General features: G+C 41.1%; 1 protein-coding gene across 2 annotated transcripts in view; it reads right to left on the bottom strand.

Annotated features, from left to right (window-relative positions):
• Window positions 1–762: 762 nt before the first annotated feature.
• LOC120556972 (membrane-associated guanylate kinase, WW and PDZ domain-containing protein 3) overlaps window positions 763–25,799 on the bottom strand; it is a 141,749-nt gene continuing 116,712 nt past the window's right edge. Inside the window, exons 8-22 of one of the 2 annotated variants that reach the window (XM_039796911.1) lie at window positions 24,222–24,328; window positions 18,944–19,135; window positions 17,449–18,096; window positions 15,614–15,645; window positions 14,771–14,936; window positions 14,568–14,662; window positions 13,713–13,920; window positions 12,194–12,376; window positions 10,781–10,966; window positions 10,210–10,306; window positions 8,524–8,629; window positions 6,497–6,634; window positions 4,499–4,637; window positions 3,024–3,113; window positions 2,751–2,868 (exon numbers count right to left, since the gene is read on the bottom strand). In XM_039796911.1, the coding sequence (XP_039652845.1) occupies window positions 3,064–3,113; window positions 4,499–4,637; window positions 6,497–6,634; window positions 8,524–8,629; window positions 10,210–10,306; window positions 10,781–10,966; window positions 12,194–12,376; window positions 13,713–13,920; window positions 14,568–14,662; window positions 14,771–14,936; window positions 15,614–15,645; window positions 17,449–18,096; window positions 18,944–19,135; window positions 24,222–24,328 (2,347 nt within the window). In that variant the 3' untranslated portion in view covers window positions 2,751–2,868; window positions 3,024–3,063. Of the gene's footprint in view, window positions 2,869–3,023; window positions 3,114–4,498; window positions 4,638–6,496; window positions 6,635–8,523; window positions 8,630–10,209; window positions 10,307–10,780; window positions 10,967–12,193; window positions 12,377–13,712; window positions 13,921–14,567; window positions 14,663–14,770; window positions 14,937–15,613; window positions 15,646–17,448; window positions 18,097–18,943; window positions 19,136–24,221; window positions 24,329–25,799 lie in introns of both variants that reach the window. The other variant, XM_039796910.1, reaches the window with a different exon arrangement.

Genomic DNA, 25,799 nt, shown 5'->3' with positions numbered 1-25,799 from the left:
TATTTTAATTATCCCCCGGGATACGATGTCAAGGCTCTGTCAAAACATAAATTTATAATTGCCAACACAGCCAATATGACCCCAAATCACAGAGATACTGATTTGAATGGGACTTATATTATCACACAACTTCTGTTTGGCGAAATATGGTAAGTAATTTACAGTAGAATTTTGACTTGACAAATTACAGACATGGCAAATTTGCACAGGATTAAGATCACAGACAATCTCTGTAGTTATTACACTTTAGTCCCCAGGTAATACTACTCCCGTGTGAAATGTCTCATTTTAACTGACCCCACGTTTGGAACTAATTGTTCATCTCATCAGCCTAACAACCCTTACATTATGTAAAAGGTGGGATCTCTGTATAACTGACTCAATATCTCAGTAACCCACCACATCACTCTCTAAGCTCCATTATCCTTCAAGCTACCCTGTCAGATAATTATACAGCAGGACTGACAAATACATACATTTAAAACCCCCATGTTTCATTTCTCAGTAGGCAAAGGTAAAACCATAAGGGACATGACTCAGAACTTGCAAATTATTATCGAAATTGCCATTTTGGCCTTCGACAGTGAACTTTTTAGAAAAACTGAAATAGCTTTAAAAAATAAGGATAATAATAAAATGGCACTGGTAGCAAGTCAACATCACAAATAAAACACCACTCATGTTCATTCTGTTATGCTACAAGGGCAGATGCAGTGCAATGGAATTCAATAGATATTTAAAAGTTAGAATCTGCAAAACATGACACATTCAAATATATTTATATATTATATTTCACAATGAGACACGTTTTGAGCGATTGCAAACATTTGGTACAGCGGTTTGCACGTTTCCTATACATTTCATGAACTACAAGATCCATGGTAATTCCTACCACTGAAGTACATCGGAGGGATGGCGAACGTTCAAATAACATGGGACAAATCTTTGAAGTCTATATCAAAATGTGGAATGGCTTGGTACAGCTACATATACACATATTAATCTATCATCTCAATAAATTACACACTGCTTGGTTATCATACACATGGTAAACAAGATCTCAAACCACAAGTTTCTGGTCTTTTTAATGATACTGTTCGTATTGAGGAGAGTCTATAATCATAGAACAGTCTAGAGTCCCCGGTAAAGTGAACGCTTGCTGGATTGTATTAGAAATCTGCCTGGTGTTGAGAATGACAATTATAAACAGGATCATCCTCAGTGATGAGCAGAACACGTGCAGTAAAACAAACAGAAGGGTCGACTGCATGCAGTTGAGCAAAGTTGAAGAAAAAGACAAAATAGTCAAAATATCCCACAATGAGGCCGGGAGCTAAATTAAACCCTAGATGACAGTCACACTTGGTGTATACTACAGCGGGAGAGGCGAGGGCCTATCTCCTTTCTTTGCATATGGGTCATTGCATTGTAATGGGTGAAGCGCTGTTGGTGGTCGTTGTTCCACAGGAGGCTCCCAGAATTGGCACATATTCACATTTCAAAATGTCTAGTCTGGCAATGCCCCGAGCATACCGCACATGCTTAAGTCCCACATCAGAGATGCTGAAGCAGCGGACAAGGCGGAAGGGGAGCTGCTACATGGACTCCCAAGAAAGACCTAGTCAAAAGAGAAATCTGGACATGGTCCAAAGGTAATAATCTTGCACTTTATTACCTCTCTGTTTTATGGAAGAACTCAGAAAAAAAAAAACAATCTACTGATCGACTGTTGAGTTTTCTTAAGTCTGGCTGATCCAATATCCTTTCACAAAGGGTCACGAAGGACCTCTGCCTGGGAGAGGATTCTGGCTGAGCTGGGCACTTTCCAAGGGCCAGGGCTAATAGGTCCCTTTGGGGTCTGCGGGGTCCCCGGAGAACCATTTATACAGGCCACAAAGTCTTCTTTACTACTGACTTTGGAGTAAGAAAATGTGTCCTCTCTTCCTTTCTCCTGTCTTGGTGAAACTACAGAACCTTTTCTACTCCACATATCTTTAAAAGACAACAGTGATGCTCTTTTGTTGACGGTTTCTTTACTTGTTTTCCTTTCTTCTGTGGATTTATACTTACCATTAGTATCTTTCTGCCCTGAGTCTTTACCTGTAACTTTCTCGGCCTCTTTGACTGTATGAGGAGGTGTCCTGTGGTGGTGAGACTCTCCTGCCACCCTTCTTTTGAAACTTTCTTGCTCACGGCCAGGCCTGGTCCTTTCTCCTCTCCCTTCCATCTCTCGCCTTTGGGAGTATCTTCTGATCTCAATATTCCCCCCTTTGCCATTTTTCTTTTCATGATCCAAGCTCTCTCTGCTGGAAGAGTCTTTTAATCTCCTCTGAGGGCCTTGTTGATGCTCTGCACGCTGCGGGGTCAAAGCCACTTGCTGTCCAGCTTGAGGAGACTTCCTAGGGCTTGTGGATCGTTTTTTTGCCTGTGTCTGAGCCATCCTGTTCCTGCTCAGTCTTTCTTCCTGTGCCTGACTCTCAGTCTTTTTGGGACCGTGATGTTGCTCTTTGGCTTTAGGAAATGTCTCCCCTGTTTTCTTTGGGCTGCTTAGCTCTCTTGAATCTTTTGTGGGCCTGGTCCTCATGTAGAAGTTCATTTGCTCAGAGGAGGCGGGAGAGAGCCTATCTACCCCTTTGTCTGCCCACTCACCGCTCTCCTCCACTGAGCGTAAACCCCTGCTGCTGCGGGGCTTGAGGCCTTGTGGGGAGATGCTGCTACAGCTGTGGGAATGTTTCAGTTTGCTGGAGAAGGGGGAGGAAACAAATATGGAATCCCCACTGGGATATGGAGAGGTCAGGGGTGATGAGTCAGAGTAAAACACCTCTTCGGAATAGCTTGTGGGTGGAATGAGTTTTTGATCATGTTGACCTGTAAAAGATGCACACATTTTACATGGAGACACCATACAAACACTTATTAGAAGATCCACACAAAATACTGAAATTGAGGGAGAGAAGGAAGACAAAACGGATTAATACTGAGAGGTTAACAGAGGGAAGATATGTGAGTAAGACAGGAATTACCAAGGTAAAAGAGAATAGGCCAGTAAAAGCAGTGAAGATGTTAGTGTTGGTGCTCAGTGTAGTAGCACACAGTAGAAGAAGCCGTACTACCTGCATCAGGGGCAAGAGAAGAAGAGCCAAAAGGAAGCAGATGGTTAGAGATTTAATTAATAAATAAAAAAGTCAATAAAGAAAGCACATTCAAATCAATACGGGAAGCATTCCAAAATAGGCTCCAGCAATTAACAAACAAACTGGAATCATTAACATCAAGGTTAGTTGGATTTATGGATTCAGAATGTATTTAACTACTTTCAGTGTCCCCTCTCTGTAAACACATTTAGTAAATAAATCCAATGCAGTTACTAACTTAAAGGGGTGATAGAATGCATTTTTACACCTCTTTCCTCTGCAAATCTCACAATTTGAAACTGCCGCTGAAAACAGGCAAATCCCAACGAAGCTAATAGTTGACGTCAACTCGGTGGCTGTACCTTAATTGGCTCTGGTCTGTACCTTGGTCATGCCCCAAAATTTACATACAGACCACTGCAGATCTCACACACTAGTTTAGCTGTGCGCTGCTCTGTGCGCTTCCTCGGGAATTACAAAGAAGAAACTTTGGAAGTTTTTCAAGGATATTGAAAATGAACCACGGTCGTAAATTCAGTGTTCCAGGCTGTACAGGGAATGCTGACACTTTTCACATTTCTTTACTGCAACTAACGATTATTTTCATTGTCGATTGATCTGTTGATTATTTTCTCGAATGATTGATTAGTTGTGAAAGACGTCTTTCAGTGTTTCCCAAAGCCCAAAATGACGCCCTCAAATGTTTTGTTTAGTCTACAACTCAAAGATATTCAGTTTACTGCCATAGAGGAGTGAAGAAACTAAGAAATATTTCCATTTAAAAAGCTGGAATCAGATAATTTTTACTTTTTTCATAAAAAGTGACTCAAACCAAAAAAATCGATTATCAAAATAGTTGGCGATTAATTTAATAGTTGACAACTAATCGATTAATCTTTGAAGCTCTAGTTTTTCCATTTGGACAGAGCCAGGCTAGCTGGTTTCCTACTGCTTTCAGTCTTTATGCTATGCTAAACTAAGCTAATAGGCTGCTGGCTGTGGTTTCATATCAATCTTCTTGTCTAACTCGCTGCAAAAAGTGAATACATGTATTTCCCAAGCTATTCCTTTAAGGAGTTTATATTGAAAACATTGAAAATACTTCTTGGAGGAAAGAAATTATTATATGCCATTCATATATTTGTTGTCAACTAGTCAAAAAGTACTAACGTTTCCTACTCTATTATCCTTCACAATGTACCAAAATAGTTAAAAAAGCTTTCTAGGCGCAAAGGCGGCCCGTATTAAACAGTAAACTAAACGCTTAGAGGAAAACTTGGATTGGTCTCTGTACTGTGTTATTTCAAAACATGTAATTACAATATAACATATAATTGAATAAATTGTGTGTATACAGTACTTACTGCCATCTTGAGCCAGGCCCGCCCCAGGTCTCAGCAGCAGGACCACTTTGCTTCCTCCAGCCTGGATCACTTCAATAGCTCGTGTATGGGAAATGCCGCGTGCCGGCTCCCCGTTAATCTCCACTATCTCATCTCCAACCTGTCAGTAATACAGAAAATCCAATTATCAAACAGAAACAGGTTTGATCAAAGCTTAGCATTTTTCACTGTGCATGTATTCACACTTTCACTCAAACATACAGAAGTGGTATGGTTACACACACACGCGCACACACACACACACACACACACACACACACACACACACACACACACACACCCAAAAAAAACACACACACACACACACACACACACACACACACACACACACACACACACACACACACACACACACACACACACACACACACACACACACACACAGCCTTGTAATACCCTGAAGGAATAACTCATGATAAAGCATGTAAACATGTCAGTCTGTTGGGATCTAATCAGTGTTGACATTTCTCTCCACCCTTGGATAGGCAAAGTTATGCCCAGAGATGACAGTCTGGCAAGCCTAGGATTGATTCCCACCCAGGAGCTTCTATTCTGTTCCCTCACTGCACCATCTCCCCTCTCATCCTAATAATAATAGTGTGATAATTTCATCCTCATGGGCAAATTCTAATTCAAACCTCTTCCATAGACAGAAAAAGTACAGGGTCAGTTGCAGGAAGACACTGACCTTCCTGGAAATGGTCAGCGTCACCCTTAGGTGCACTAAAGAAGGATGGATACTTGCTGACATAGATGGACAGGTGGATAAATAGACACTTAATGATGGTAAGAAGTAGGTAAGAAACCAATATGATAAAAATCTAGAAATAAAAAAACAAGAACACAATCAAATCAAAAAATAGATACTTAAAGCCCATCTCCCAACTCTCTTTATTTGCTGTGTTGAGAGCTTGATTAACTACGCTAAATGAAAGCAAAAAAAAAACAGCAAACACATTAAAGCTGAACGCATCTACAGCATTATACCATCAACACTGTAACTGGCAGTTGTTGAAACACAATTCATTAGTTTAATCTCTGGTGCATTGAGCACACAGCAACAGAAATGCTATTTCTTCTGATTTACCTCTCTCCTTAATGAACTAGTAAATGTGCAAAATTAGATTTCAGCAATGTAATACTCTATATAATAGCACTATCTAACATCTAACATCTATCTATCTAACAGTATTGAGTGTAACCAAATGAGCTTCCCAGGAATGGATTGACTTTTATTTAATCAATTTATTTTTTTACCTCTCGTTAGCTGAAGGCCCTGAGGATGGCCATGTAGATCTGTCGGCCATTTGGTCTATCTGCCAAAACGTGTCCAGAGTGAGACATCTCACATTATTGGATAAATGCCCATGACATTTCGTGCGGATATTCATTGTCCAGAGAGAATGAATCTTAAATGATTCTGGTGAACTCCTGACCTTTCAATCTTCATTTGTAGAAATCCCATGTGCTTTCCTCTAGCTCAACTGTGCACACAAGATATCTTATAACCCGATATGCTAATTTCAATGAAATGCTCTAAGCACATTCATTAACACTTGGGGATAATGACGTTAGATATTATTAACCCCATGACCTTTCTTGTAGCACCACCCAAACGTTTAGCCCCACCACTGTTAAGATGCTAAAAATAGAGTAATTAGCAATATGTTGTTCTCTCCATCCAACACTGAATATTGTGCCACTAGTAGTCCTTTAGACATTATGAGTCAGTAGGATCTGGCCACAGGGGCATCTCAAACTTTCCACAGGTCATGGGGTTCATTGAGAAAAAAAAAAGAAAATCTATCCATATAAAAAAAATTAAAACACATCAACAACCACACTTTTAAGTCCCTCAGAGTAACTGCAATCCTCCCCCCAATTCGTTCCAGCAGTAATGATAACCTTTTTTTTTTATTCTTTTTTTATCATAAAGATTATAATAAAAGAAGCACTCACATGGATCCTACCGTCCAGCTGAGCAGGTCCATCCTCAGCCAGTCTCAGGATGTATAGGCCCATGTTGTACTCTGTTCCCCCTCGCAGGCTAAAGCCAAAGCCCCTGGGACCCCTCTCTAACTCCACTGTCAGACAACCCTACACAGCATAAAGATAACACTCAGTCATTAATACACTCACACACAGACACACAAAGTCATGCGGCAAGTTTCACGCACACGTGCACAAAACATACACATAAAAACAAATATGCATGCAGGGCTTAATCCATAATTCCTGTGATAAAACATTGTTGTTTAAGGGGCAGCTTTCCTTCAACTGAAGAGGTCATTGAACCCTCTTCTTGTTTGAGCCTCGCTCTTCTCTAAAAGGCTTCCTTCTTTGCTCATAATGATCGGAAAGTAACATTATTTGAAACTATAACTAGAGAAGGCAATTTCGGAAGACATGTCAACACTGATTAGATCACAACAACATGTTTACATGCTTTATCATGAGTTATTACTTCAGGGTATTACAAGGCTGTGTGTGTGTGTGTGTGTGTGTGTGTGTGCGTTTGAGTGTCAAACTGCACTGATTAGCTCATCTCAATCAGCTGTGTGTCCAGCTGCAATCACAGGTTGCCATGGTGATGGTAACTGCTGACTCACTCCTGGGTCAGAAAATTCATTAAAGTTCATTCAGTAAAGCTGAGGCGCACCTCTTAAACCTCGGCTTCTCGCTCTAAAACCTTGAGTCCAATCATGAGCAAGTATTATTATCATGAGGGAGAAAAGACCAGATCAGAATATCAGCGCATTGACTTTATGTTTGTGGTGTTAAACATGTGAGAATGGGAGAAGGTAGCTTGAGATATATCTATATCCATGACGTTCCACTTCCCGGTATTGCTCAGATGCCACCAGAAATTTCACTGGATGTCCCTTTTTTCGGCCAGATGTCCGTTACCTTCCCCTTTCTTTGTGTTGGAATTTTAAACTCCAGTGGATTTATGAGGAATGGTTAACTGCTCCTCAGATCTCTGCAGGGTAAATCCAGACAGCTAGCTAGACTATCTGTCCAATCTGAGTTTTCTCTCACACGACTAAAACAACTTTTGAACGTACACACGTGTTCCACCAAAACAAGTTCCTTCCCGAGGCTATTTTGCAGCGGCACCGTGGCTCTGTCCGGTGCTTAGCGCTGCCCAAGGCGATTGTGATTGGTTTAAAGAAATGCCAATAAACCAGAGCACGTTTTTCGCCCATCCCAGAATGCTGTGTGGATTAGCCAGACCGTGCTCCGCAGCGCTGTAGAGGAAGGTCTGGCAACAAGAGACTACTTGAGATATGTCTGGTCTCAGTTATCACGATATCATGGGAGTCATTGCGGCAGCTCCTGGGCACTGTCACTTTCAGGCTCACACTGCCAAATGTGTAAGTCTGTTTGCTTTCATAGCTACATTATATGAAAGTGTGAAGAGGGAAAATTGTGGGAATGAGAGAAGTGAGTTTAAGACAATTTTTAAGAAGATTTTACAGGACTGAGGGCGATCCTGTATGTCATGTTGACCAGAGGACTGATCCCCTCCGATGGGTCTGGGGATGGCCTTACCTGTATGTTTTATAACCGTCCAATTGTCCTACATCATCTTCTAATGCTGTATTGCATCAATTGTGTTTTTTTGTAATGTTATTGCACTAATAAAAAAAAGATAAAAAAAAAGGTTTCTACAGTTGAAAAATGTGGAAGGAGTTGAATGACGGAATAATAATAAAGATTTAAAAGAACACAGGTGCTGTCATCATTCACACCCAATGAACGCAGTATGCATGAACTCAAGGTAAGAGCTAAGACATTTATGTGATGGGAACAGTATGCTGTATTGTAAGCAAACAAACTGTAATATTTGTTTTTATACGGTCATAAAGATGAAAGCTTTTATGCCTATTATGTAAAATGTGTGCCTTTGGCAGCTTTATCCTACGAATAGTTGCTAAGACGACATACTGTATGGTGAAAGGAATAGATCTGAGGATGATTCTTACCTGGTTGGGTCCTGTCACACACAGTGTTCCCTGCTCACTAAGTGGAAGAGTTTTGTGGTCGGACCAGTTGACTCCCTCCCTTTTCTCCTCCAGGTCCAGGTTATAACTAAAACAAACAAACAAACAAACAACAAATGTAAACACAGGCTGTAAACAGCATGCTGCAGGCCACAAACACATAAAAGCCATTATCCAAAACATAAAATCTAATTTAATGTTGGATATGAAATAGGAGAGGGCTGCTTTTTTTCATATTTGGATATTTTCTTTATTTGTATGCTGTATTGTACTGTATATGTTCTATACTGCACACCTTATTATCTTACACACGTTTATTTATACCATCGTCTTTGTTGAGAGAAATCTTTTTTAGTTGTATTCTCTGAGGGCAACCCTTCATCTTCCACATACACACACTTTATTTTCTGTGAGTCTAATTACAGAGGATTGTTTGTGGTTTCATAATAATTTGTAAGGGCAAGTAGCAATAGCATTCTATTAATATGACCATAACCACAAAGTAATTAGGGTTCTATTTTAGAGGAGGTTCCTGTTGCATCCTCCTCAGGCCAAAAGTAGGGGGTGGGAGCAGTGAGTCTGAGCACCAACAGTGAAGGAGGAGTTGGCCATTCCAGTTTGGAGAGAAAATACATCTACAAAAGCATCACAATCATTTTCTCAATATTGCCTAATATGAATGTTAAAATAAAATGGCAATTTGGGCATATTTTTGTTCTTTTATGGTACAAATGGTGGGAATTCAAAAACTGACTTCAAACCCACATAAGTCCTTTGTTCAAGCAGCAATTACAACTCATATTTATGTTTATATTGCCGGCACCCTTTAGTGGCCATAGTAATTATGATGGGAGCAAAGCAGAAAGTAAGGTGACGAGGTAAAAGAAATCCAAGGAGGCAGCTCGGGGTGGTGGATAGGTTAAACAAACACAGGACTCTTCACCCAGGAGACCAGGGTTCATGCAGTGTTTGAAGCTGGATGGGAAGTTGGATTTGAACCCAAACCGAAATCTTTTTCTAAACTTAACTTATTGGTTTTGGTGCCAAAACATAACCAAGTAGGCTTAGATATGAGGACGGAAACTGCTATCAGGGTCGTACTTCCTGCCACCTCTAGGGGTGCTAATTTATGAAACGCTACTGTGGGTCATATTAGAGGGTAGGAATAATCAACCTATATCGCCGTATGGTTTGGAAGACTTGTTGGTACTGACCCCGGACCAGCGATGCACCCGGTACGGTAGGTAGTTAGTGTGTAGTGTAGTCAGAGTATAGTAAGAGTTCAAATCTACTGGTATGAACATGACCATCAGACTCAGAGACAGGTTTTTTTTTCCCCACAGCCATCAGCACACTAAATAAACAAAACAATCAAGTAATTGCTGCCATCCTGCAATCCACTAAGCACTTGCTGCACTTGAAATACATTTATATTTATCTATTTATTGCATTTGTATCCCACTGAATGTCCTCTGTCTTGTGTTTTTATGTATTGAATGTTGGAATGCATCACCTGAGTGTCACAACTAATTTCGTTGTATTCCTATGCAATGGCAATAAAGGCTTTCTATTTCTATTCTAATATGTTTGCACAGTCAAAGGCCCTTTTCCTCCGATGACTGAAAGCTTAGTTTTTTGATTTCCTTTGGAGTGAGAGTAGATTCTTACCGTTCATCCTGTAGTGCTGACCTTTGCCCCATGGCTCTGTGCTGGAGAGCTGGACTCTGTTTAGCTGAACTGGCTCCAGATGGAGGGCCCTTGTATTCTGACATATGTTTCACATCACAGAGATTAGTTCAAAAAATGCCAATATATATAATCCTTCTACAACATGTTTCATTTTCATTTTAGGCTAAAAATGTTCATCGTTTAAACCTCTTTAACAACCTGATGAAAATGTAGGCTGTAAAAGTATATGCATTATTATAGGCTTAGATATCCTACTTAATGCACTGGCATTATAGTGACATAACAATTTCATGCATTTTATTTTCCTTCATTTGATCCTTTCAAAGAAACAGGGGGCTCCTTTTTCAGATCTGGAATACTTCAATTTACAAAATTCTTGATACTGATACTAAAATATGCACATCTTCTTATTATGTGCATGGTTGATTGCTTTGATTACCCGGCAGCATAACTAATTTCCCCATGCAGAAAATAAAGAATTAAACAGAATTGATCACGACAGCATACCACTATAGTATGTGCATATGTGAGCACACAGATTGATACACACCGTCCTCAGGAACCACAGTGAGGGTGACAACATTGCCGGCTTCCTTGATAAGCTGAACAATGTCATTGTGAGAGAGCTCAATGATAGAGCGCCCGTTGACTGCCGAGATACGATCTCCGACGTGCAGCAGGCCGCAGCGGTCGGTGGGACTGCCTTCAATGATTCGGCCAATTTTGTGTGGAATAACTGAAATGGCAGATATGAAAAGAAAAGAGACATCACGACCCAGATAGAGTGGCCATGGTGAAAACCTTGAAATATATCTAGAAAGCCAACATAACGGTTGACTTCGTAGTCAAAGCAAAACTGCTCTGTTTAAGGTCTTGATTTCTTTATGCAAAGACTTAGAGAATGTATCATCAGAGAAACACATCACTGTTTCTTCTATTCGTCTTTAAATTGGGTTTACTATTCAATACACAGCAGCTAACAGAAGCCCCGGTGAGTCTCCTTCTTCAGTGATGGCTGACAGTGTTCAAATCCACATATGACTCTTTAGTTTAAGCCTACACCCCAGCTTGTACACTCCGCTCTGCATCGGCTGATCTACTTGCTGCTCCCTCACTACGAGACACCTAATCACTCAAGGAAATCCCCACTGTTTGCCGTCCTGGCTCCTACATGGTGGAACGAGCTCCCCGTTGACATCAGGACAGCTGAAAGTCTACACATCTTCCGCCGCAGGCTAAAAACACATCTCTTCCAACTGCACCTTGGCTAAGAAGATGATGGTTATAAAAACAAAACAAACTGCACTTACATGTTGTACTTACATGTGACACTTTGTAGTTTGGCTTATATTAAGCCAATGCACTTCTTCTATGTGATTCTTGCTGTTCCGAGTTTGTACTTTAGCTATACTGTTATTGTATAGGGCCAAATGTTTATTGTATAAGGCCAAATCTTTATGTATTTATTGATAGCTTAATCGTTTTATCTCATTTTAGGGGGACCTCTTACCACCAATCCAGGGACAGCGGATGTAAAATAGCCTCCAGGCTAATTCTGGCACATTTTACTTTTATGTATTGTTAGTGTGCATTGTCCCTGATAAATTAACCTGAAAATAAATAAATAAGTACCTTCATGGTTGAAAGCACCTACTGGAAGTCGCTTTGAATAAAAGCGTCAGCTAAATGTAATGTTATGTAATGTAGTTTATAGCCAACTGCTAAAAAACTATAATACATCATAGCTTGCCATGAAACCTGAAAAACAGTGATCATTGAATCTTTCTCCTATCGTCTTTGATGTGTCTACACTGCTGCAGTTTCTTAATGATTTTATCTAAATTAAGTTACTCATCCATTTTGCACTTGTATCACTTGTCAGAAGGACCAAAAACTAAGCTTAAAACATAGATGAGGAAAATCTTAAAATGTTAATGCAGGACTTGAGAGACTAGACTTTCACCTCCATGCGGCGGTTTACTCTTTGAGGTGAGGATGACAAAGCCAAAGCCCTCAGAGTCTTTGCGGTGGAGTGTGATGTCAAAAGACTCGTGGTCCAGAGCGCTGGGCATTGGTAGGCGAGGTAGCTTGGGAGAACCGTTCACCAGCACTGGAGCCATTTCCTGAGCCTCTTCCTCTGTCGCATCTGAAATAAAAGGATCTAATGTATTTGTGTTTGGTGCAGCTCTGTTTGTATTTGTCTGCGTGGGTGTGTGCATCCCCGAGGGTTATTACAGAATGGTCTGGAGTTTATTTATGTGGCCAAGTACAAGAAATATGCAAATAAAAGTGTTGTCTTTTAAGTCTATTATAAACAAAGCTGTGAATGTTGTGTGATTGCCAATGGCTAACGGTGACTATTTTGGTGGAGAAATAACGACTTAAAGATTCTGTGCAAGGCCTCTATTTCCTGAATCCCAAGCTGAGGCTGTAATAACTTGTGATAAAAACAAACAGCATACCCAGTGCTCAAACAGTTTGTCTAGATTTTCCACTGAGTTTTTGGGAATTGTGCCTTTTTTCTTTGTTCAGATATACCGGTTGCCTGCTCAAACTAACTACTGTGTTCATCATCTATTTTTAACCATCAACCAGCTATTGTTTCGGTCAAAATATAGAATGCATGAATTCTTGCGTGCCAGAGGATTTTTCTCAGAAAAGCCCTATGAGACATTGGGCCCTATTTTAACGATCTAAGCGGACAGCGTGAAGTGCATGGCGCAGGTGCGTTTAGGGCGTGTCCAAATCCACTTTTGCTAGTTTGACGGCGGAAAAAAGGGTCCGTGCGCCGGGTGCATGATTCAAAAGGGTTGTACTTAGTGTCTTCATTAATTCATAGGTGTGTTTTGGGCGTAACATGCAATAAACCAATCAGAGTGTCATCTCCCATTCCCTTTAAAATCCAGGCACATTTGTACCTTGGTGCATTGCTATTATGATGGCGAATTTGCACCGTAATATTTTTATTTGTAATTTTTTGCATGTGTGCGGGAATAAGAAGTCGCAATTAATTCACTGTTAAAATAACAATGAAATGCTGCGCTATTGACTTTAGACCAGGTTTTTGTTGGTCAGTGGGCGCGATCACTTCCCGCTGCCTCAAGATAGCAATATTACCAGAATTCACCTGTACACACCTCCCTGTAAGACCAGCATGCCCATGGGCGCATAGATGGGCGCAGGTGCATTTGCTATTTAAACGACGTGGGCGCTGGACGGGAAACTGACAACTGCGTCGGTCTTAAACTAGCAAAGACACTTGCGTCGGGCTTTGCGTCGGTGCAAGATAGGGCCCCTAGGGTGTTTAGAGCAAGAAAGTTTTCATGATCTTCACACACGGTAGGATGGCTCAATGTTTATTTTATTTAATAATATCACATCAAAACACAGCTTCCATTTATTAATATGAAAGTGTGAGATTATTACTTAATAAAATGCAAATCATTTAAATTGGGTCAGATGTTGTTCTGCTTGTTACTCACCTCTGTAGATGACCTTCCTGCGTACAGTCAACATAACTTGACCATTACGGGCAGCGTTGGTCATTAGATCCAGCACCTGTTTGTGCGAACGACCTTTAACCATCACACCATCGATTCCAATGAGCTCATCTCCCGCTCTCAGACGACCATCCTTCTCTGCAGCTCCGTTGGGTACAATGGCCCCAATGTACACCTGGGGGAAAACATTCTGATAGAGGGTTAGTATAATGGAGAACTGGCCTTTGAGAAAATAGATCATTTAATGGTTATTAAAGGTCCCATATTTTGCCCATTTTAATTTTCATACTTGTATTTTGAGTTTCCTGTCGAACATGTTTACATGATTTAATGTTGGAAAAACACATTACTTTTCTCATACTGTCTGTCTAAATATACCTGTATTTATCCTCTGTCTGAAATCCCTCATTTTAGCGCCTGTCTCTTTAAGACGAAGCATAGTCTGCTCTGATTGGTCAGCGTTTTTTGGGTCTTACCCATCTGTACTCTGGGCGTCTCTGCCATCTGTCATTGTAGCCAGGGAATCACTGTAACACCACTGTGGCAGCACTTTCTACCTATATATTGTGTAGTTGTGACATCACAACCGTACGGAAGTCCTGACGGCTCGCTTAAATGCACAGTTTCTGAAAACAGGCTGTGTGCATTTCTCCCGATTGAGCGTTTTGATACGTAACAGTATTTATATAGCGCCTCAACCTGCTTTATAAGAAAAAAAAGACATGAAATCTCACTTTTTACAATATGGCATAAAAAATTAATAATTTTGGAGTTCCACATCAACTGCTTTCTTTATAGTATAATCTTTCCATAATAGAGATGTATATATACACTTACTGGCTGTTGTGGACCTTCTCCTCCCAGAACACGGAAGCCAAAGCCTGTTTCAATGTCTCTCTTTAGAAAAACATCTATGTCTTTGGTATGAGGCTCTGTGAATGAGTAATACTGAGTGAGGGATCACACTTTGAAGTTGAACTGCCATTAAGGTCAAAAAACAACTTCTGTGAACAACTGATGGTGTGTTGGTCTTCACTTACGTCTGCTCTCCAGCAGGGCTTTGGACTTTAGGTACATCTCTGTAGCATCTCGTTTGGGGGAGTCGGCAGAGCGCAGGGTACTTGTGTTGGAGTGGTAAGGCAGGGCCTGGGGGGCTGAGTCTACGATACCGTCCAAAGTCTCTGTACTGGCTGTCATTTCCTGTCTCTGAAGAGAAATACATGTACCATCAACACCACGTATTGCTTTTTGAACATTTTAGATATTCATTCGATCACACATCCTTTGCTATTCACCTAAGGACATCACACATTGTATTTTCTCTACAGCTCATTACCCAAGACAAGTGGCTGAGCATCTGATGGTGATGGATTATCAAAAGCAATAAAGGTCATTTCACTGGGGTTTTTGTTTTTATTTAAGCATAGACTGTGTCACTTTACATTCCTTCAATTGTTTTAAAGGCTAAGGAATGAGATTTTAATGTAATTTAAAATCCACACGGGAGAAACTAAAGATTTCCCCGTGGCTGTGACAGGCCTATTCAGCCAGAAAGGGCAACTTCTTTATCTAAAACTGTTGTATTAATAATACCACCATATCTAAAGAGGCTCATCCATGCTTCATTACCATTGCAATCCCCTGACAATAGCCCTAAGAATATGAATACTGAAAGGAAGTAATTAAGACCATTTTTCAGAGCAAACAAAAGGAAGCACCCAGAAACATAATCAATATTCAAATTTATTGCTATCATTTAATTCGATGCTACAGAGGCTTACTGGTTAAAGTGAAGGACAAAACACTTTGAAATTAAATTGAGGGATAAGGCCCCAATGGTAAACAATACTGAGGAAAAAGGAAAAGGTATGTTTTTTACTCACAGGCTTTAGACTCTTCACAGGTGATGTTTGACCTATGGAGAGACATAGATAGACAACAGGAATATGGTAAGACATGCAGATTTGATTTGGAACAACAACAACAATCACTCAACAACCATCCACCAGATGGCACTGCCTCTCTGACTGAGAAACAGCAGCAGTGAGCATAAAAATAAACCAGTGAGCTGCTCTAAACTCAAGAGGTGCTCCATTAGGGAATATGCATCCATGTGCGATTAAAGATACATAGGGAATATAAAGGAGGTACATGTGCTGGAGTGCTGACTACATAGTGGAAGCCCACTGTTGGGCTAAGGAAGCGGGTGAGAGCATTAGAGATTCATGCATATAATTCAATGACCGATAATTCTGTTCCCTCTCTCTTTTTTTCGCTGTACAGTACACCCACACGTTCCATCTCAAGCGCTCAGATTGTTCCCTACAGATCATCTCTTACAGCCCCCTTCCCTCCCTCCCATCAACAGCCTGCATTAACTGGATTAACAAACAGAGCCTACAGCCCTGTGGGGCCGGACCAACACTTTGCTTGATGAGGGGTTAATGGAGCCTGATCTAAAGGGGAGACGCAGCGGCATTTTTCCGCTTCACTGCGAAATTCCCAATCCAACATCAGAGTCATCAAAGGCATATAAAAATATCTGTGCGCTATGCACACACCTGAAACACACCCACTCACACCACTCTTTTCCTTCCATCCTTTCTCTAAGCTCTGCTCTTCTTCTGTGCAGTGATGCCCACTCACGGGGATCCTCTTCCAAACCAAAGGCCATTGTCTAATGAGGGTTAAAGCTGGCATTAGCTCTTCTATTGGGCAGACTGGGTGAGGCTGAGCCCAGCTATGTTTTGACTGTGGGCTCATGCAGTGTAGTATAGGACATAGTATAGGACATGATGGTGATGGTGGCACAGCAGTTAGGGTGAGTGCTGTGGCTGTTCGGGAGAGGAGAGAAAAGGGTTAGGGTGCGGCTAAGGGGAGGAGGCCCCCGAGGAGCTTCCCTCTATAGACATTTAGCCATGGCTCTTTAAGGGCCACGGATATAGAGGCAAGCAGAAGACCCCTACGCTCCACTGATGTTCAAAGCCAATCCGAGGTTCATCGACTTACGCAGTGAATCCCTGGGGCGGCTGAAGATGATGTAGGAGACATTTGAAGGGTGCCTACCCTCCTCCCTTTCTCTTTTGGAATCAAGCACAGCCCCACACTTATGTAATTCTTGCTCTCAGACTTGTAACAGACTGCATTATGCCTCAATGGCAGTTGTTATACACAGAGCTGGGTTGAGTGAAGATACACGAGAGGAATGTTTGAGAAATGCTTGAGCTGTACAGTTTGTAAATACAAAGAAGCTGCATGTGATGGCAAGAAATAGAGCTCAGTCGGATCGAGTCGGATCATTGTATGGAACAGCTTTGGAGGTGCAGGTGGATCTTTGAAAGCTAAAAGAAAATGGCAGCAGTCTTTATTGTGGTGATCTTAAACAGACCACAGACACAGTGGCATCACCAAGGGTTCTACAGAACAACAGTGTGTGGTGAGGCAATGCCCAACACCACCTCATCTCCTGTCAGCATCAGCACGCTGACCTCACCTGCCCTGGGCACTGTTGAAGTTGTATTGACAGCAAAAGCAAATTTACGTCACACACGAAAGGGCATTAAAGCATGAGAATGAAGGAAATGCCAGGAGGAAGACTAAGATACAGGCAGAGAGAGAAACAACAACTCGGATATACAGCCATTCAGTCTGCCATAAATAGATCGATACATCGACAGACAAACAATTACAAAAATGTATTGTTCTTTCAGTCTCTCACCTCCTCGCAGCACTAGCACGTTAACCTCGCTGCCCACTGGTAAGTCTTTGAGAATGTCCACCACTTGGGCGTGGCTCAGCGTTTGGACATTTTGCCTGTTGATATCCTTAATGACATCTCCTTTCTGCAGGCCACGGCACCACTGGGCATCCAGGATCATCTTCACCTTCTGGCCCAGCGGGCAGTCAGCAATGGCAAATCCGAATCCTCCAGGCCCCTTGACCAGCGGCACGCTTACAAGCTCCGGCTGCAGCATCCCTGTTGGCGCCTCTCCACGCTCCCCCTGCCTCCCATTGGGCAAGGCCGCCACAACGGGCCGGCCGCTGGCATCCGTAGTGACATAGTGGAGCTCCTGAGAGGAGCCGTGGAGGACGTCGCCTTTCACCAGCAGCGGCTGTCCGTTGATGAGGGGCACGGCTGTCACCACCTCTCCACCATGCAGGGCCTGCTGGGGCTGGGTGGCCGGTGGGGGAGGAGGAGGTGGAAGAGGGTCGTCGCTGTTTAGATCCACATCTGGAGGAAGCGGGTAGCCACGGCAAAGAACCATGTCCACATACTGGTTGATGGGAATGGATTGGAACATCTGCACCACCTCTGGATGGGTTTTCCCCAACACAGACATCCCGTTAATCTCAACAATCACATCACCTAAAACAGAGGGAGGAAAGAAAGAAAGTGACGGGGGGAGTTTTTCTTCTGGTATTTAATCTAGACATCATTTCTCTGTTTCTTTGGAAAGCACTTCATCTTTCCTTTGTCAGATGGATCTTTCTTCTAAAATGTCCCTTTCCTCTTCACTGCTCTCTCATATTTTTATTTTGGCAGCTCCCTGTAACTCTTCCCGTTCCTTTTATGTTCAGTCTACCATTCATTCCTACTTTATTCCTGTCCCGCCTTTATACCCTTCATCGTTTAACAGAATTGAACAGCACTTTCTGCCACAGCTACACGGAGACCGGTGCAGATTTCCAACACACACACACACACACACACACACACACACACACACACACACACACACACACACACACACACACACACACACACACACACACACACACACACACACACACACACACACACACACACACACACACACACACACACACACACACACACACACACACAGCTGTTGGTTTATGCAGGCTGCCGCAAGGCAATGGGAGGATCAGAAACTAAACAACAAAGACGTTACATGGCTTCACACCCCCCCTAATCAGACTGTCTGCTAAAAAACTGTACCCTAGACAGAGCTGGAGATGTTGTTATTGCCTTGTTGAACTCATGGGACAGTGTGAGGTTAAGTGAACACTACAGAGGTAAAATGAATACCTTCAGGTGCATCGTGGTAGCACAGTTGGCTGCAAAATATAAATTTTTGTAATATCACAGAAAGCTATGAACTCATAGATCTTTCAGCCAGCTAAATTAAGTGTTTATTAGAACAGGAATAGCCTTTCTGATGTGTGTGTGCATCTGCAAATGTTTTGCTCACCAGATGCCATCTTGTTGTCGTGGGCAGCAGGGCCGTCGCTGAGCACGTTTTTCACTTGCAGAAACTCATCTGTGCGGTCACCTCCAATGATGGTGAATCCAAATCCCTGGGAGCTCTTTTTCAGTGCTGTGTGGTACATCTCACCATTTAGTTCACTGGGGTCTGAAGTGAAGCCAAACACACCTCCCTTACCTGCAAACAAAGTGCACATGTAAGCATATGTGTGTAAAATGGTTTTGTGTGTAAAGAGTGCGTGGGGAGGGAGGTGTACTAATAGAGAGAGAGCCTGAGTGAATGACAAGCTTTATCAAACACAAGTGATACTGTATCTCTAAACAGAGCTCGACATCAAACACAGCAACACAGATTAATAAATTCATAACCCTCTCGAAAGACAGCAAAACCCATCCATGTCTGCATTGAACATCGATGACACGCATTATGTGCTGAGGATCAACATAGTATTTAGTCATTTTTAATTAACAGGCATGATGTACATGCCTCAACTAGATAAACTCATGAAAAGAGACCGAGACCTTTTTGTGCAACCCTGCAGAGAGAAAAAAGAGGACTTTGTGACGAGGTGTCTTTCACTGACATTTTATAACTTGAGCTAGGAACAACTTAAGGTCAGTGGCAACATCAATATGGACCAGCAGCTTGGCTGTGGCATACGCTATACACTAGATAACCGACTGTCAGGGTCACACTGAATTAAACTGAGCAGCAGCTTCTCTATCTGTGGTATCAGCACTTTAGATCATGGACACACCATTTTTCCCTTACTGCCTGATGGTCTCTGGCCTGTACTGCGTTATAGCTTTGGCTCAAAAACACTAAAAGTGAAGGCAGCCGGTGATAAATGATGCACATCCCAGCAAGTGTGCTGTATATTGAGAGAATGTGATGTGGCTGTCTGTCTCTGGAATATCATTATACTTTTAGAAACGGTCAATCATTTTAATAAAGAAGCTACAAGTTTCTTTATAAAGTTCAAAGAACTGCAGTAAAACGACTTGCTTCACACTCCATACATACAATTGATTATTATTTTTTTCCACTAAATATTACTTATCATATGCGTGTCAACAATAACAAAAATGTATTTAATTATAAAATGCCCAAGAATGTTCACTGTGTTTAAAGAAATAAAGAAACATTAAAGCTGCAGTTGGTAACTTTTATAAAAAAAATGACCTTTTGTCATATTTGTTGAAATTGTCACTATATCCTGACCGTAGCACATGAGACAGATAATCTGTGAAAAAAATCACGTTCCTCTGCCTCCCTGTAGTGCTCCTAATGGCATTTATAAGATTCCACCGCACATGAAGAAAAACAACCAATCAGAGCCGAGGAGACTCTAACACAGTGTCCATGACTGCTCGTTAACTGCGGTCAAACAGTCAAACTAGGCACCGATGATTAAATATGAATCAAGATTCTGAGACTGCATTGCCTATTTCTTGCCTCAAATGTTTTCAGAAACATATTTTGGTGTACTGTTTAGCTTCAAAACGAGAAGGTTTGTGACATGGCCGACATGTTGAAAATGATCGGTCCAAAGCCATATATTTCAGCAAATATGACAAAAACTTATTTTTTTGAAAATTACCAACTGAACCTTTAAATTAACATTATTAATTTTAAAATTTTAAAAAACATAGTTAAAATAACTAGTAGTTGACTTCTTCTCCAAAGAAACAATGACACTGCCCAAAACAGAATTGCATTGCCACCATGTTAGTTAAAGATAACTACTCACTCAATTAGAGTTTGTGAAAATATTCACAAATAACTGTCGAGGATAGGCTGGAGTTGTTGTCGACAAATCCCATCAAAAGACCAAAACCAACAATACTTTAGTCTGTCCTCCCAAACCCATACATTCCTACAGAAAATAGAAATTTGTAAAAACACAAAAAAAACAAAAAAACAACTGTAATAGTTTTATCAATTAAATAGGTTATAAAAAATCCTAAAACAGACAATTAATAGTGCATCTGTTGATGACTATTTCTGCCACGATTGTTGCATTAGTGTGCATTAATGCCATTAGGATGGGGTATTTGATGTTGACTTCACGATAAATCGTTATAAAATCGCGATCTCGAGTCACCCCTGTTCGTGATTTAGTTTTTAAATGACTTTGATTTTTTTTATTTAAAAAAACAAAACAAAATTCTCCTTCAATTAATTTATTGAAAGCATTTGTCATTGACATTAACATGTTTTGATTTAATAAAAAGACATGTTCAAGGAGTTCAGATAGAGCCTGTATCAGGGCCATATTTAGTTCAATGTGTTATATGTCACTATTTTTGGTAGCCTACTGTACTTAAATGGCCAGTATGTACTTTATTTTCTTTATTCATTTAAGCCTCTATGTTTACAGGCTTGTGGTGATGTGCAATGTGCTATAGGTGCCAAAAAAAAAAGTTTGGTTTGGTACTACCAATTTGTTTTGTTTTATCATGGTTCATGTGTGCAATAAACATTACACTTCGTGAGAAAAACAGTCATGGCAGAGAATCGTGATATCAATTCTAAGCTAAAAAATTGTGATTCATATTTTTCTCTGAATCGTGCAGGCCTAGTCTGTGTTCATGGTAATGAAGGTAAATGTCACACAGTGTAACAATGGGCTACACAGACAATGCTTGTTAGTATGATTTATTCATTGTTGTTGATGGTCTTTTAATTACATTTGTTGACAATAAGAGAATTATATGTATCACTATTAGTGGTTTAGGGGTTATGAATCGTGCCTGAAAAGGGCCCTTTGGCTAAATTTACACTTGCCACTTTTATGTGACTTTTAAGATTTGAGGCTAAAACTGGATTTGAAAAGACTGCATCAATGCATATGTATGCCTAACCTGAAAATAACTGCTCCGTGTATGTTAATCTAAAGCTGCATATCTTCTTCCAATTCTACCTCTTTATCTCCTTCTGTTGCACATGGTGATTTTCATATCTAATTGTTAAGATCACAACAGCAGTTTTCTAGTTTGGCTGGGAAGTAACAACTGCACATTTCCCCTCTCATTTCTTTTCAATTTTAAAAACACTCTATAACTTTCTGAGCCTTGTGAGAAGAATTTTAATGCAGACTCTCTCAAACCATCAAATGGTTCAGCAGTCATAAACATCCAGCGCAGACATGAACGCCTGTGAGTGACTGTAACTTATCACAGTCAGTGTGGACTCCAGATGTCCACAAACTGTCGCATGGATCAAGCAAAGCTCATTTACATAATCACTCAAATTGCTTGCTAAACTCAACATGTTGCTTTTTTCTTCCTCCTGCCAGTTAGTGCTGAAATAAAACATTTGACTGCAGGTTTGTGTTTGATGAAACCGACAGGGGTAATGGAGGGAGAAGGAAACAGAGGGAGGAAGTGAGTGTGGCGTGTGCGAGCCTGTACTTGTGTGGGAGAGTCCAAGGAAGGTCTCTGTGCCAATGTTTGTGGGCAGCCTTTGAAAGCCAGAGGCAGACAAAACCATCAGATCCACCACAACAAACAGCCATGGTGTTTGATTGTTCGTGTATGACTCAATTGCGTTGTAAATCTCCAGCGACGTTATTCAGCATAATTGGGAAGACATCTTTCGTAGTGCATCGATGGAGCAACGGCGGTTGCTGTTTCCAACAATGTACCTTCAACATCACAATTTAAAAACAACTGTCGTTGCAAGGCCAAGATTTGACTAACAGGGAATGTACCATGCATACAATATAGATCAACCAGAACAAAGCAACACATAGGCACAAAGCCTGGTATGTTGGCTAGCTGACAGACACCACAGTATAGTCTCCTTTGCAGGTTTAGCTGCAGCAACACTGCAGATAATATGGGCCTCAACATTGCCAATATTCAATAGATAAATAATACTCACATGAAATAAAAAAGTGTTGAAAAAGGGCATTTTGGAATAATAATAAAAATGTAAGATAAGTTTTAAGAATGTATTGGACTATTTACAACATGTATATCTGTATATATTCATGTGTCTTAATTATTCTTTAATAGCAGTAATTTATATGATATAAAACTCTCTGGGAATCCATCTTTGAAAACAGTAAAAATCTGAATTCTAGCCTGAGGTGTAACCGTCGACTGATGCTTTGACTTCATCATAGCAACCGCCTGACAGCTCACTAGGTTGTGTAATCGGTAATCAGGGGCGAGATGGCGGTTTCCTCAGTCCCCGCACACCTGAGCAGAGATATGTTTATGCTTGGCCTCTCTGACGTGCTGTTCTACCAGCTGTTGCCACATGCACCGCTAAAAGCCGGCCTCCTCCCCTGCATTCCCTCTTGCACACCCTGAAACCCGAAAAAGCCTGTCTATCTCCACTACTCCAACACTGTAATCTATTATACATCCATTGTAATGAAAACATAGTTAATTCATAATGTTTATTGCAGTGGGAAAATGGCTTGTCAACCTAAAGAACAGACCATTACTGACACAAACGTGTGTTATATGAGCAAAGTAGAGAAAAGAACAAGAAGTTCATTTTGACAATCTATTATTGTTTGAGGCTACAAGAAGGTTGACACGTTCAGCTGACCTTGCATGAAACGATGGCATTCCTTACTGCTTTCTATTCCCAGAAAACATATTTATTACAGCACACTGACTAAGGTGAAAGGGTTGGCCCTTAGTACAGAGCACAAGCCAAAGTAATTAAACTACAATTATATTTTAGACAATTAGCTGATGCTCGTGTCCAGAGTGATTTAAAGGGAGTGCAGAAATAGAATAAGCTCAGTGAAAATGTTTCACGGCTCCAATAAAGCCAAAACTACTCCTGGTGTCCTTGAACATCATACATAACAGTGAAGTAAACACTAGGTCAAAAAATATTGGCGCAGTATGGGAAGAATGTTCATAAAAACAGCAGCAACAAAGATTTCCACTGTACCGTGTCACTTCAGTTTTACTGGAATTTCTTGTGGTGTTGTTTTCACCTAGACAAACAAGTGAATTGTGAGTGTGAAAGTGAGAAAGCTGGTGGAAGTAACTGGAGTTAGACATGTACTTATAAACCTGAGGCAGATGTCAAAACCCACGAGGCAGGGTGCAATGCCTCATGATGTTTTCTAAAGGTCACTGTCCCATGTGTTGAGGCAAGTTTTGGTGTGTGAAAAATCTAATTCTCTGTGTCCTTTATTTATGTCATTTATTAAATGATGGAAGTTTTTTTTCCCCTACTAACAATCAAAATGGAGAGGAAGCGGTGGTGGGGGGCTGTGTAGTGCTCTTTTTACCTTGGGAAGGTGCTGCTGCGGCTTGTTGTATCGCAGCAGTCTCCTGGCTCAGCTTCTTCTTTGCCTCCAGGACCGGGTTCTCAAACTGGGTTTTCTGGTTGATGTGGCTGCAACATTAACAGGCTCAGATTTAAGAGAAGGGAACTGCAAACACACACAATATATACACACATACCTCTGACTTTTTGAGCTTACTGTGCCACTTTTCTGAAATTAATTATGTATGCAACTTCCCTACAAAAGGAACCATGATTTTCTATTAGAGGGATGCTATAGTGGCGCCATTATAAATACATTCCTAAACACAGCACACATACAGTAAAGGCTGGCTTGCCTTCTCTTTATGTGGGGAAACTACTATGGCTTTTAGCAATTTAATATTGTAGGAAATGAACCCCCCTCCCCCCGACTGCCAACAACATCCTGTTCCTCTACAACAAGGTAAACAGCCTGTTGTCCCTCTGGCATACAAACCACAGCCATTGTATCATAGTTAGCTCATTTCAAGCTCCAACACTGGAAGCTATATGCTCCATCTAAATGCCACTGACTCTCCTAGTCCAAACGGTGAGAGCTTCGCTCTCGTGTCACTTCCACCTACGAGGGATGCTTCTGCAGTCTGAGCAATAAAACAACGCCAGTGTTCCCATTTTCTTTTTTATCACAACAGATTGCTTTCCTTCCAGCCCCCTCTCTCCTCCCTTCATGCATTCTAGTTGAATGTCTCCCCACTTCTCTCTACTGCTGTTACAATGGCTGTGTTTCACTGATTTCCTGCCGGGGTGGCAAGCACAAAAACACATTTTGCACACAGACAAAAATACAAACAATAGGCAGAGATGTGTACACAGACTCACATTCTGCACACACACACACACAAACAAACACACAAACACTGGCAGAACACAACCAGAGCACAATCAGAGTTGTGTTCACATGCAGGTCACTGCAATGTTACCCAGAGTTTCATTTTGCCACCCACTGATAAACCAACTGATCGCAATCTTCAACTGTTCTCCTCACCCAAGATGAACGAAACGAGCCGTGTGCTAAATCCATTTGCAGTAATGAATTACAATTACTCATGTTACTGTAACAAAGTTGTTTCGTTGTGTACTTGTACTTGTACTTTGTTGAGTATTTTTAAAAATAGGTAATTTTCAGCGGGTGGGAAGGGTGAGCAACGATGGTCGCACCCAGACTGGGCCTAGTATTTAGTGAACAGTACAAATGCAATCAAATTAGGGATCACATCCTTATGGGTTATGGTTAGCAATATTGTACCTCCGCATAAGGGGTCATGTTGCGGATTGATATTGACCCCCCTCCCCTTTTAAAAATGTAACGCAGTAACGTTTACTCAGAGTAACTTCAACTGACCTACTTTTTACTTTTTATGTAAGTAATTTGTAAATTTGTTTACTATTAGTAAAATGTATTTAAATTAACAGTACTTTCACTTGAATACAATATTCTAGTACTCTTTCCACCGCTGCCCATTTGTTTATTTTTAGAAGGTATTGAATGCTGGTCTACTGCTAATGTACACTAAGCAGTGTAATATGCATTTGTGCTCTG

This window comes from Perca fluviatilis, chromosome 4, assembly GCF_010015445.1.
Source record: "Perca fluviatilis chromosome 4, GENO_Pfluv_1.0, whole genome shotgun sequence".
Lineage (NCBI taxonomy): Eukaryota > Metazoa > Chordata > Actinopteri > Perciformes > Percidae > Perca > Perca fluviatilis.
Note: the sequence above shows the minus strand (reverse complement) of the source record. Positions and strands in the feature narration are given on the sequence as shown.